This window comes from Pyxicephalus adspersus, chromosome 9 (genome assembly GCF_032062135.1).
Source record: "Pyxicephalus adspersus chromosome 9, UCB_Pads_2.0, whole genome shotgun sequence".
In the NCBI taxonomy this organism is placed as follows: Eukaryota; Metazoa; Chordata; class Amphibia; order Anura; family Pyxicephalidae; genus Pyxicephalus; species Pyxicephalus adspersus.
The window spans coordinates 38,563,185-38,576,871 of NC_092866.1; the positions used below are offsets into that span (position 1 = coordinate 38,563,185).

The 13,687-nt window shown below is 39.9% G+C and overlaps 1 protein-coding gene across 1 annotated transcript; it reads right to left on the reverse strand.

The window, feature by feature from the left end:
* Positions 1–2,510: 2,510 nt before the first annotated feature.
* LOC140337792 (uncharacterized) lies at positions 2,511–10,211 on the reverse strand. The gene is made up of 4 exons (XM_072421595.1): positions 9,075–10,211; positions 5,489–5,627; positions 4,824–5,024; positions 2,511–4,706 (listed from the first exon to the last, which is right to left on the reverse strand). The coding sequence occupies exons 1-4, from the start codon at positions 9,915–9,917 to the stop codon at positions 4,162–4,164; spliced, it is 1,728 nt and encodes a 575-aa protein (XP_072277696.1). The 5' UTR covers positions 9,918–10,211; the 3' UTR covers positions 2,511–4,161.
* Positions 10,212–13,687: the final 3,476 nt, after the last annotated feature.

The window sequence follows — 13,687 nt, forward strand, 5'->3', positions numbered from 1 at the left end:
GTATATAACTATAACTTTTTTGGGGGGGTAAATATGTTAATGTGAAATTTCAGCTTTATTTGTACCTTGAAATATGTTTATGGTGTGCACAGGCTATTTTCTAAACAATTTGAAATACCACTATGTGTAAGGATCCTTGTATATGTTTGGCAGTTTGAACTGTCCTGTCTGTTGAACACATCCCCAAAGTTTTGTTTGTTTTTGCAGCTGCTGTTTGGAATTTTTGGTGCTTCTGCAAGTCTTGCTAATTAGTATTCCTGAGTCCTTCTTCACCTCTGCTTTGCCCTACTGCATTCCAGTTAACTCATTGCTATTCCCTCTGTCCAGGTTCATGACCTCACACTTTTTTTTTCTTTCCAAAACAACACAAAGAAACAAGTTTAGTATATGGATGATGTAAATGTCAGTTTAAGTGTATACAAAAATATGTGGAATGAATCTAACATCACCTATAAGGTTACAACTTAGTGTATGTGCACAAATAAAATGTAAATGCACCGGGGCAGCATGGTGGCTCAGTGGTTAGCACCCCGGCCTTTGCAGGGTCGAATCTCGGCCAGGACACTATCTGCATGGAGTTTGCATGTTCTCCCTGAGTCTGCGTGGGTTTCCTCCGGGTACTCATGTTTCCTCCCACATCCCGAAAACATGCAGTAAGGTTATTTCGCTCCCCCCAAAATAAAAAAAAGTTGACCTTAGACTGTATAAATGACATATGACCATGGTAGGGACATTAGATTGTGAGCCCCCTTTGAGGGAGAGTTAGTGACATGACTGTGGACTTTGTACAACGCTGCGTAATATGATGTCGCTATATAAATGCTGTGTAATATTACTAATAATAAATATTAGTTTTAAAATTATTTAGGTATTGCATAAGTGCAGTATCTAATTATGAAGAAATGATATTCATGACTGGATGCAAACACAAAGGCATCTGTGGAAAGAAGAGGTACAAAGAATCATATAAGATTTAAAACAGAAAAAATAGAGGGGGTGGATAAAGGCAGATTTTTTGAGTATGAGGAGCAAAAAGATCATCTGCCAGAGGGTGAGCTAGAGCAGTGGTCGCCAACTGGTGGTCCACGGGAAAACTTTGATGGTGCGCCCCCAGCAAAGGGCGGACCGGAGTCTACCCTTTTACGTAAAGTGAAGATTCTGAGTTTAGGTACACTTTAAGTCCATCAAGTTCATGCACTAGTGAAATAAGCATACTAACAAACCTGCATATTCCAGATAGAACCATATGCACTAATGATCCTGAGAAAGGAAAAAACACTTATAAAGCTTGGTTAATGGTTGGATGTTCCCTGGATAAAAATCTCTGGTGTCACTCCTTTAGAAATTTGCTAGCATTGCTGCTAGAAAGTACTTTGCTAGCTTTAAAGATTTCAGCTTGGCGTTGCATGTTAATAGGCATATGATATACCAAAACACCCAATGCCTTGTGCATTTTTGACTCTCCCCCTCCCCTCCCCAAATCTTTTTCCCCTGGACAGTATGAACTATGCATGTTTTCCTGACATTGTAAATAAGTCTAACATAGTAAATTGCTAAATGTTTTTATTATGTCTCAACTGACTCAATAACATTAATTTTTACAACTGCTTCAGTCTGGTATCCAGAATAAATGGAATGGTCTCATATGCTTAATGAATTAGCCCTGTACAAAGTAGACAAGGTGTTCTGATAGTAAATTCACATGCCCTTTTCCTTACTAATACTCCATGATCTTTTTTCAGCCTTTGACCCAGGTAATTATTTTCCAGTACTCTGAACTCATCTCTTAGCATCAAATAAATATTTCATTCATCTTGAACTTTTCTCTACCCAAATCATCTGAAGGACTTCACCACTCTTGGACTTTTCTTCCACATCAGTGTTTAGACCTGTTACTGTCTATATTGTTCTCTGTACAAGGTTATGGAAGATGATGGCACTATATAAAAAATAATAGTCTATTTATCATATACAATCTGTTACTCGTTTTAATGTTATAACTGATGTGACAAACAGCAGTCTGGAGCTCTGTACAGCCCTCTTGCTACTTCTCCATAGTAGAGAATAGCACTCATTTCTTTGGTTGCAAAAAACTGTTAGAATTTTCAGGATGTAGGAGAGAATACAATGTGGACAAGCGTGTACTTGATTCTGGCTAAACATTACTATTTTGGAATGGCTGCTTGAACTGCTCAGGGGTGGGAAGGAAAGTGTTGCCATCAAGGCTTAATTATGTATGCATGGTTACCCTAAGAAACACCTTTTTGGTAGCATCAAAAAGAATGACATTTTTTTTTAATGTGGCTATAGATACACTTTACAAATTGCCTTGAAATTTTAAAAAGAAAAGTTGTTTCTTTTATTGTATTTTATTCTGCAAATACAAAGAAGGGAAAAATGCATATATCCAAAAAAACAGTAAGGCAGTGACAGGGTAAAAGATAAAGTGTGGTCCATTAATTAGGAATTGCTTAGTCTTACCATTGAACGTTACCTATATTCTATGAAAAAAAAAAAAAATATATATATAAGCAGTTTCGATTAACAATTTTATAGCGAGAAATGTTCTTGCAGTGGTATTAGATATACAAATGTTTTATTTTGTTCTACTTTTGTGCCATGTCCTTTTTTTGGATTTTGTGTTCTTTTTGTTAATACACATTAAAGCCTAGTTTACACAGACGCTTCCCCAACGTTAGAACAGAGTGAGAAATTTATTTTTATAATGCAGGTACACAGAGGTATTTTTGGCTTGCAAAGTAAACACAGCTTGCAACATTTAGTCACTTATGGCATTTGCCATAATATAAACAAATAACATTTTGATAACATATGAACAACCACTAGGAAACTGGGAACCATTCGTTATGCCACCAAGAGGTGTGCAGAGCCACGAACATAAGCATATTTATGCCACAAAAAGCTAGCTATCCGAGAAATATATTGAATTTTAGGTGGTTTAACTCTGTACCATCTACTACAAACTAGGCCAAATTGGTTCTGGTTGAACGTGACCGTATAGGACAGCAGTCGCCAATCAGTGGTCTGCGGCTCTGGGCGGTGCACCCCCGAGCGGGGTCAGAAGAAGGATCCTGCTGGGGGGGGCGCACTGGCCAGAGCCTTGGACCATGTCCCCCATACAGATCACAGGCTGAGGACAGTGGGTGGGTTATGTCCAGAAACTCAGACCTGTGATGGGAGAGTGGGTGGGTTTAGGCATCATGACATCAATAAAGGTGATACCCGGCTCCCTGCACATGCTCATTTAGTGGTCTGCCGGTCCAAAAAGGTTGGTGACCACTGCTTTAGGAAACCTTTTGCCTGAACAAGTCTAAATGCCTTTTACCTTTCTGCTGCATAGGATAATAAAACACAAAGTGCAAAATTCAGAAGCTAAAAGTGCAAAAGGTAGAAAGAAGGAGAGCAGAATAACTGCCATTAGAGGAAATAAATCTTAAAATTGGAGTTTGAACAAAATACAGCATAACATATTTAAGATGGCAGTACTTTTGTAGTAAAAACAAAAAAAAGTCAGTTATATTAAAGCAGAAGTAAAGTTCGGCATAACATACTATAAAAACCTTTCTCTCAACTCTGTGTTTTCACCGTACAATACAGTTGGAAGTAACCATATTACATTATTATATCAAATATTTTAGTTTGATTGGAATGTCTTTTGCTTTTACTTTTGAGCTCCAGCAGTACAAAATCACAGATTACTTTACAGTGGGTATGCTGCATATGTGAAAGATAGGCTTGGCTACTATTGGGTGGGAACATACATGGAGTTCTTCCATGAAGGAGATATATAGACTGCCATTGTTGACCTACTGCAGAAAATACTAATTGTTTGGCTGCTGTACTTGCTTTCACCACTTTTATTTGCACAATTAGGTAACCTGGTAAGTCAGAACTGATTAGTATTTGTTCCATGTCAGTGATTTGTAATGCATTGAAGGCAGAAGATCAGCATTACAACCAAGTAATTAGCATTAGTTTGAAAGATGTCAGTACTGGCAGCCTAAATATTTCTTTTAGCACACACTTTAATAATTTAAAAGCTTTATTTGAAATATATTTACATAGAGAGTTACCAGAATGAGAAAGTCTACTTTTTACAAATTACATGTTATGCCATGCCATTGGATTTTCATTCCCCTTTTACCATATTTTATTCAGTCCCCTCTGACTTCTCTTAAATGGTTTAATGGATAACAAATCACGAAAGGATTTTGTCCTCACAAGCTGACCATCTGCGAGGGATGGACTCCGTAGGCTTTTTTGTGGACTGTTGATACAGTGCTGAAGGTTTAGCTCTGAAGCTGCAATCCTTGAGTCCTTTTTGAGCCTGACACGACTAAAGAAACGTCCCCATGAGCCTTTGGGGGTTTTACGTATGTCTTCTAAGCTAGAAGATAGAGAGTTCATTTTAGGTGAAGGGGGACAGCTGTTATGACACTCAGAATAAAGGTAAGAAGGAACTGGAGTTCTAGGAGCTGGTGGTCCAAGGTCAGGGAGAGGATTATTCACTCCTGGCTTACAGCGGTATTTGAGTGCTAGTTTGCAAATATAGCGTTCAGCTTTACGATGCAACTGGATAGCACAAAGTGGGGGAGTAGAAAAATATGTATAGTCACAGGTAGTCCGGTCATATTGATTGATGTCGTATCTGGAACTGGAGGAAAGAGAAAAGCTTTCCAGGGCCCCTGCCAGAAAAAAAATAAAAGTGTGAAGTAACAGCTAAGCTCACACAAAGACATATCATATTATGTTTGATTTTACATGGAGACAGAAAATATGAATTTTTTTAGTCTCTTTGGTACCTGCTGATATGGGTCTCCTTGTTTGTACTCTTCCTTTTTGCAATTCTTTCCTGCGTTCATTAGTATAGTCTATGGACCTTGGTCTCGTTATCAAGTTTTGGTGTGGAGATGTCATAGAAGTGGAAGTGTGACAGGAGAATTCACTACAAAGTGAAGAGCAAGATGACAAAATGGAGTCCAAATCACTGCTCTCATAGAATCCTGCAGGGGAGAAAAAATACTGAATGATATTCTGCAGTACTAAACAAGTTGGTTTGCAGTATGAATGTACATAAAATATTAAACTTAAACAAGAATAATACAGAATTGTGTTGGCTGCATTATTCCATTTCTGAGCAAAAATAAAATGATCCTAACTGTCACATGCATAAAAAAAATATTCCAAACACAAATGTTCAACAAATCTAGATTGTTATTTTTATTAAACAGGATTTATATAGCGTCAACACATCACGCAGCATTGTACATTAAATAGTGGTTGCAAATAACAGACAAATACAGACAGTGACCGTGAGGAGAGGACCAGACATGTTGCATATGCATCTATCAGTTCATCTGGACTAATTAATTTATGTATATATATATATATATATATATATATATATATATAATATTGGCACCCAGGATCATTTTTCAAAAGTTTTTGTAACAAATTTCAATTATACCTGAGCTGTGAGATGATAAACAATTTCCACTGAACCTTCTTGTAAACAGAATTTCACTGCTCACTCCAGAACTTCCAAGTTTCAGTCGAGGTGGCAAGGATCCAGATCCAATCCTACACAGTAAGGGAAGTTCTGTTGGCTGGAAAAACGGAAAGATAAAAAAAATGTTTTAATGGAGCACCAAACTCTAAATGATAAAGGAACATTGAGCTATTAACAGTATACAACCATATGTTATAATTCAAAAAAATTACAAATATTACAACTATGCAGTAAATGAGAAAAAATATATTTAAAGTTTAGGTCTAGCTAAAACTGCTTTTATTTTAGTTTTTTGATGACTGAACAAGGATGGTGTTCCTGTTGGTTCTTGCTATCTGGGGCTTTACTAGAGATTTCTCCTCACTTATTATTCAGGTGACAACAGTTTATCAGGCAGGAAAATTAAAGGAACACAGACTACAATAATGAAGTGTTTTTTCTCTTACCCAAAAGAAAAACAAAGCTTTGGCTAAAGATATTTATCTAATGGTATTTTATTTATATGGGATTACTAGTCAGCAATGCATCTGTGCATTGTTCAAATGACATCAAAATATATTGTTTTAATAATCTGAAATATTTACATATTTGTCACCAATCACAATAACGGCACAGACAAATCAAGTATTTGAAACGCTTATTCGCAGTTTCCTTTTCAAAAATTATGTAGGGTGTCTGGGAGGAGTGAAAGTAAATACCACAGAGTGTCATTAACATGACAGCACAGAGTGAGACTGATATGAAAATGCTTACATAATTTAATAGGAAGGAATGAATGGTGTATGACAAGGTTCTTTAAGTGAAAGTTTAGAATATAGAGCTACCAATGGTATTTTCTCCTTCTAAAAATGCTAATGGCCTGCATGCAGATGTCTTCAATGTTTTTTATAGATTGAGTGGTCTGAGTTCACGCAGACTTTCATTTCATGGTTGTTTAGGATTAGCCACTCAAAATATTGATGCCAGTGATGACAATGTCAGGCATGGCAACCCCATGGTTCTTTGCCTTGTCTAAGCTGAATTTTTATGTTGTTAGATCCACATTCTGTGTACAAAACATGACACTGTATAAATAAATGCCAGTTAAACAACACATGCCCAAGTAGTAAAACCTGCTTTTGTTTCCTCTGTTGCTCATAGCTGCAATGTTAAAACCTCTCACACACAGTGATATATAGTGAAAAGTATAGTTACATAGTAGGTTAGATTGAAAAAGACGCAAGTCCATCAAGTACAATCACTAGGGAAATAAACATATCCCAGATATAAAACCCTAAAAGACCTAGTTGGTCCAGAGGAAGGCAAAAAAAAAACCCTGGTACAATTTGCTTCAACAGGGGAAAAAAATTCTTCCTGATTCTATGAGGCAATCGGATGTTCCCTGGATCAACAGTGTCTGTTATCTAAGTAGTTAACCAGACTATCCACTTGATGGCGCACTCCCATTGAAAAAAAAGCCTGGGAACTTTTTTTTTTGGAACTGGAAGCAACAACTTTGAAAAATGCACTCATGATGTTAATTAACTAAGTCCAACTTTAATATGCACCAAATTAATAATATTCTGATGTGAATGGCTTGATGTACTCTGATGTTGACACCACAGAAATAGGGAGACATTTCAATTTACCAGCAGATAAGATTTATATCATGTTATATAGTATTTCTATTGTTTAGACCTGAGAAACTTTGTGACTTATGAGGCACTGAAGCTTGGAAGTACACATTTGACAACTGTATGAATCTTATCCGCCAATACATTCTAGATGGTGACAAAATACAGCACAGTACTGTGTAGTATAGCAGCAGCAAGATAAGACATTTATGGTTGTTAATCAGAATTTCTTTATATGATCCTGAATAATTACACTAAAATATTCTGTAGTTTGTTATCCACATCTTTATCAGCACTTAAATATTGCTGACATCCTAATTTCCTAGTCTTTTCCAAGTATGGCAGCAAGACTTTGCCCAGCAATTAACACACAGAAACTCTATACGCACCTTACACAAACACACACCTTATACAGATACACACTTCATTCTGGGATAAAGGCATTTCCTGCTATCACTGCTACTGTGAGAGCTACATACAATATATAGTGTCCGCTCACAAAGCAGAATTCCTGGATCTTTAAAATATTTAGGCTGGATTTACATAGCTGCATTGTGGGAATACTGTGACACCCTATCCAAGAATAAAAGGGAAATCTTCGATTGATGACACCTATTTCAGTGACAATTACAAGAATATTTATCTCACTTTAGGGAATTTTCTATTCAATTCTTGTTGTGCCTGCAGTACAGGACTGTAAGTGAAGTGATATTTCCTAGATAGGGCACAGATGACAAAATAAAAAAGGAGACCCCACAAGAGGTCTACTATTACCTATGTAGCTAAGTCCCATCAGCTGCATTTCTCCTGTCTAACAAGTCAGGCCCATCCATAAAGTAAACTAAAATAAAGAGTTGCAGAGGCTTTTTTTGTAGTCCTATCCTAGGATGACAACATTGCTCCTCTGTAGTTACAGTGCAATGATCAAGTGTTGTCTTCCTAGGATCATAAAGCCTGAAAAAACAACACAAATGCCGCTGCCAGATTCAAGGCCTAGTCACGTGTAATATATGACATTTTTTAGGTTAAGATACACTATAAAGCAGCCATTCTTTCAGGGTTACATTGAATTTTAGGGGTTCCTTCAGAGGTTATAAGGCGTTCCTTTGAGCTGTGGCTGACTGTTAATTTCTCTGATGCAGTTCCTGCATAGTTCCAGGTGTAATGGCACATGCGCAACACTACTGGCTTTTTGTAGTTGTAAGGTTATATTCTAACCACCACCATATGGGGCACACTGACCCTCAATATAGGAGGCATTTTCTATTGACCCATTTAAGTTTATTTTACCAGGGGTCCCTAAAATCTGAAAATTACTTTAAAGGTTTATTGTAGATATAAAAAAAAAACTTGAGAAATGCTGCTCTAAAGTGTATCTCCCAGAAACATCTGTTTTCAACCAAGTTGGAACCCCAGAGTTCCTCCAGGAGTTGTTTATTGATCTCCTATTTGACGATGACTACATATATCATGGGCCAACACTAATTAACTTTTTCAAAGTCTATAGGAGTGATATTCTAGCCAACATTGTAGGGAGGGGAACATTCTTCCCATTGGCTACTAATTTAAGAGACATTTTTTCTCCACAAACCTCCAAATAATTGGTTTATTGAGGGTTTCCTGATGGGTTCCATGAGACCTGAAATTTCAACTAGGGGTTCCACAGGGGTACAAGGATTTAGAAAGGCAGGGTTAGACCATGGTGACCATTGTCATGTAGAAAGGGAGTGGGGGTAAATCTAACATTTTAGAGGAAGAAATAAGTGGATGTGTTCCAATGGAGAAGCCTGTTTCAGGGACAACTAAGAGGGGAAGTGTCCTCACTTTGGAAGTTTTTTTCTAAATGTGTTGTGAAGGTAAATCTCCCTTATGGTAATCAAACCCTTTTCTCATAGCTATACAAACACAAATCACATTCACTGTAATCTCACCTCTGTGTGTGGTTTCTCCTGTGCACTGAGATATGTGCCTTCTACAGACCCCCATCTGGTGTTCTGACAGCTCTCAGCTCTGCAGCCATGGTCTCTGCTGCGTATCCTCTCAGCTCTGCAGCCATGATCCATCCTGTCCATCTTCTCCACTCTGCAGCCATGATCCATCCCGTCCATCTTCTCCACTCTGCAGCTATAATCCATCCCATCCATCTTCTCCACTCTGCAGCCATAATCCATCCCGTTCATCTTCTCCACTCTGCAGCCATGGTCTCTGCTGTGTATCCTCTCTGCTCTGTAGCCATGGTCCATTCTCTCTATGGATCCTGCAGCTTTGACTTTCCCAGTATTTTCTCCTATGATCATCTTATGTTGCAGCTCCTGTGCCAGTTCTTGGACCTGGCAGGATGCCACCCTGCTATATTTGGGGTCACGTGGCCGCTGACCTCTGCCCGGACTAAATTGCAGTTCTGGAATGTGCGGGCTGGCGGTCTCTTTTCCTGAGGTGTTTCTCCTCTCCGTAACCCCCAGTACCTCTTCTTCAATATGTTCCAGCTCGAGGTCCGGACTACTCCTAAGTTTAGTCAGGACCCGGGTCACGTCGTTTTCGGCAGGCGCATTCCTTTGCCATTTGGTCCAAGTGACCTCCTGTGAGGTCCGCTCGTCTTCCAACACCCGCCGCACCCTCTCCTCTGCTTCTTGTCTCATTGCATGGAGATCTCTGAGAGTCTCTGCGCTCACCTCCAGCCAGCGGGAGAGCCATGCACGGTCAGAGCCATGAGCAGGATGAGGTCCCATTCTGAGTAGTGATGGAGGAATCGGAGTTCCCAGCTCCTGCATCATGAGGAGATCCTAAACAGCGCAGTGTATGGATTGTATCAATCCCCAGGGGCCGGCCAGCCAATCACAGCAGCGCGGTAATCGGATCCTGGATGTCAGAGTGTGGACAATCACATTCCGGATGCCGGAGCAGGGACAATGAGAGCAGATTGCGGAGTCCTGGCAACCAGACCTGCTGTGCTCCCGGGACTGTTACTGGGCAACTCTTCACCCGTGGGAGATAAAAGTGCTCACCTTCCACACAGGACACCGCAGCTCACCTCCCTCGGTCACACTCCAGCCGCCTGGCACCGGTGACGTCATGTGCTGGGCGGGAAATTCCTGAGCATAGATTGATGAATACTATTACTATTGTGTGCAAGTCACAGCAGACCATTAAGTAACAAGGCGAGGAAAGTGTCTCAGATATTGTCCCTGTGAATGTGAAGTTCTATAGATACTTTGTAGTTTTCTAGCCACTCCCCTCCATCTCTCCTTCAGCCACATAGCAAAAAAACATCCCCCAAGGCCATTCACCTCACACAGCCCGTGGGGGCTTTTGTTATGCACAGAGATGGGGCTGAATGAAAGGCAGCAGGTGAGGGGTATTCACTGCTCCTAATCATTTAAACACTATCAATACTCTCTTTTTATCTATAAAGCAAATATTCCAATATCTGGGACAAATGAGGGCCCTGGCAGTTATAAATGGCACAAATGCTTTCGTATTCAGAGATATTGGAGTTCCTAAAGGTTTTCTGTCAGCTCCCTTGTACCTGGCCTGAGGCTGTAGCAGGTGTCCAGGCAATGCCCCTCCTCCATCCCTCCCTGCACACAATAGCAGAAGAACAGTCAATATTATTCCAATTTTCAGGAAAGTCCCAGGACACTTTTTTAGGGATTTGAATTTTTCTAGGATGTTTACTTATGCAAGGGAGTAACTAAAGCTATAGCACCCTGCATGGCCCAAGAAGGGCCCAAGTTCTGAGGAGGTCCTGGTCTATTTGTGACCGGAGATGGTAAAAAGTTTGCATCAATTTTACCTCATATTAAATGTTGATTCAGGGGTTAGAGGGTACAGACTGCTTCTATTGTAAAACCTGTACAACTTTGCACATTGATCCTTTTTACTAAGAGTCTGGCTCTCTTACAATAGGTGTTATCCTGTCGGGGATAGTTTTGGACAAAATGTGGATCTGGACAAATGTGAGGTGGGGGCCCCTAATGCACTTCCCGATGAAGGTGAGGGTTCTGGAGCTATTGCCCAGTTTGGCCCCTCAAAACAGGCTCTGTTCCCATGTTTGTTGATGCATGACCTAAATCCCATTGACTTGAAGGCAGCTGTACACAACACAATTTAGAGGCTGAGTTTGACCTTAATTGCATTGTGTTTCTTTGAACACCATATGTCCTAATGGGGTGCATTAAATCTTTTTAGGCATAGAAAGTCAAACATACCTCTCTATTCTCTTCCAAAACTGCATGCGTTCAAATGAAAATGCAGTATTTGACAAGATCACCCATCCATATCCTAAGCCAGCATAGTTCTGGCTGATTGCAAAGGATTAGCCCCCCTCCCCTGAAACACAGCACCCTCTCAGTGCTACATCAGAAGCTGAGGAGAAATTGTCTCGTCAACATCTGAAGATTGTGAAGTCGCCTACTAGGTGCATTCCTAGGTAATCAGTTACAGTGTCCCCAGAGTTAGTGCATAGAAGCCCAGAAGGGGTGTAATATTGTCCACTCGCCACCATTTTTTTTAAACGGTGTACTATAGGCCAGTGGTCCCCAACCTTTTGGAGCTCAGGGACCACTAAATGTACGCACTCCAGACCGTGTGAGCGCAGGGAGCTGTATTTCACTGAAAGGGGTAGAAACTTCCCCCCAGACGTCATGATGCCAGAACCGGCCCACTTAAACCTGCTATGGGAGAGTGGGTGGGTTGTGTCCAGAGACACAACTGCCCTAAGCCTGCAATGTGTACCAGAGACATGAACCGCGGCTCTGGCCGATGTGCCCCCCCCCCAGCTGGATCCTTCTCCTGACCTTGCTGTGGGTTGCACCGGCCAGAGCCGCAGCCCACCTGTCAGACGGGTTAATGGGCCACGGACCCGGGGTTGGAGACCCCTGGTATAGGCTACATGTAACTAATAAAAGGCCCCATTAAACCTTTGCAATGAGGCCCTGTGTTTTTTTCATCACTACAATCTGCTCCTAGACTTTAGATGGTAAACATTCAAACTACCCTCATGCTCAAAAGTTTTCCAAGCTCTGATGAACACTCCAAAGTAATACATTCTAGCACATGTCAAGCTTATATGTTCATATGGATGGGGGAGGGGTTATAATCACTCCATCCTGCAGCATTTCTTAGGAATTTTGTTGGAGAGGCCTCTGCTCATGAATTCCCAACTCAGCAAGAAGCGTGGGACTGTTCGAGTGTCCAAGGCAATGGCAGCAACGTCTCACTCCTGGCATCCTTGAGGGAATAAATAAACTACTGAGTATTAAACATGCAAACATATACCAAACTAAAATATAGTTGTAGTGAGTTATGCGTTAATAATGTAGGAGAATCTTAAATCCATAGGAGTATTTAATGTTCTTGCACCTTTGGCACCTGTTTTATTAATGAGCTTGTATACAAGCTGTATCACATAAAGGTTAAGTTGCTCCAGCAGGAGCTAGCTTTGTATGCACAGCTGGTATTAGATCTCTTCCCGCTCTTTTTTTTGGATTTACGTTTATAGATATATATTTGACCAGACAAGACAAAAATAGTTATGTAAATCCCCTCACTTTTTAGTCTTTCTGATAGTTACAGCTACAAAAGCTTGCTAAGCTTTTAATGCTGCAGTTTAGCTGCCATAATTTCTACTTACCGGCTGATTAAATGGTGTTTTAAAAGCTACAATGAGTGCTTGAGGGGAGAGATGTCATAAAATGTAAAATACTGTCATATACTGGGGTGTGTCCGCGGAAGGACAAATACAACAGCACTTTCAAATAATAATGGTGCCTGCATGCAAACAAGTGAAATGATGTGTTTTTGCTACATTTTATGATGCCAAATAGCATACCCTACAGAAAGCATTTTTAGGGGGAAATGTTGGGGTTGTTGGTATTGTCTGTCTGTATTTTGTTTTAATGTTACATAAAGATTGCAATGCACATATATCACAGAAGTAGTGATTCGTAGTGTGCACAGGGATTCTGGCTCTTTACCCTAATACACATTCAGATTAACTGTTAAATTTGTCCATTGCAGCCTTGATTACCAAAAAGAAAGAAAGAAAACAAATAGCAGCATTACTTTCAAGAGAAAGACAAATATATATTGAGAGAGCAAAGCTCCCTCCAGCTAAAAAAAGTTTTACCATATAAAGTTATTTCTACTCAACTGTCCCCATCACTGTTCAGATGTTAAGGCATCCACCATTTACTGGTGTTGTACAACTCTGTATTATTATTAACTATTTTTTATATAGCGCCAACATAATATACAGCGCTTTACAAAGTCAGTAGTCATGTCACTTGCTGTCCCTTAAAGGGCCTCACCTGTATTTCCATGGCTAATATTGCAATGTTTACTTTTAGTTTACTTCTACTAAGTACATTCAACTTCAAAACAGAAGGTGTGCAATGTCTTACAATGTGTTTTCTTTAGAAAACAGTCACAGCCTGAGTAAAAAACTCCAGACCCCTACTATCAAGCTGTACAGAAGGACACTTGCATGTGTTTTTCTGCAAAGAGCTTTAAAGCTTTGGCTCTGCAGATGGCAAGGTAATGACTG

Excerpts from the sequence above, each read along its gene's own strand:
- LOC140337792 (XM_072421595.1), bottom strand. The coding sequence starts at position 9,917 with ATGATGCAGGAGCTGGGAACTCCGATTCCTCCATCACTACTCAGAATG. Across the intron at positions 5,025-5,488 it reads TTTATCATCTCACAGCTCAG|GATTCTATGAGAGCAGTGAT; the intron begins GTATAATTGAAA and ends TCTCCCCTGCAG. Across the intron at positions 4,707-4,823 it reads AAGGAGACCCATATCAGCAG|GGGCCCTGGAAAGCTTTTCT; the intron begins GTACCAAAGAGA and ends TTTTTCTGGCAG.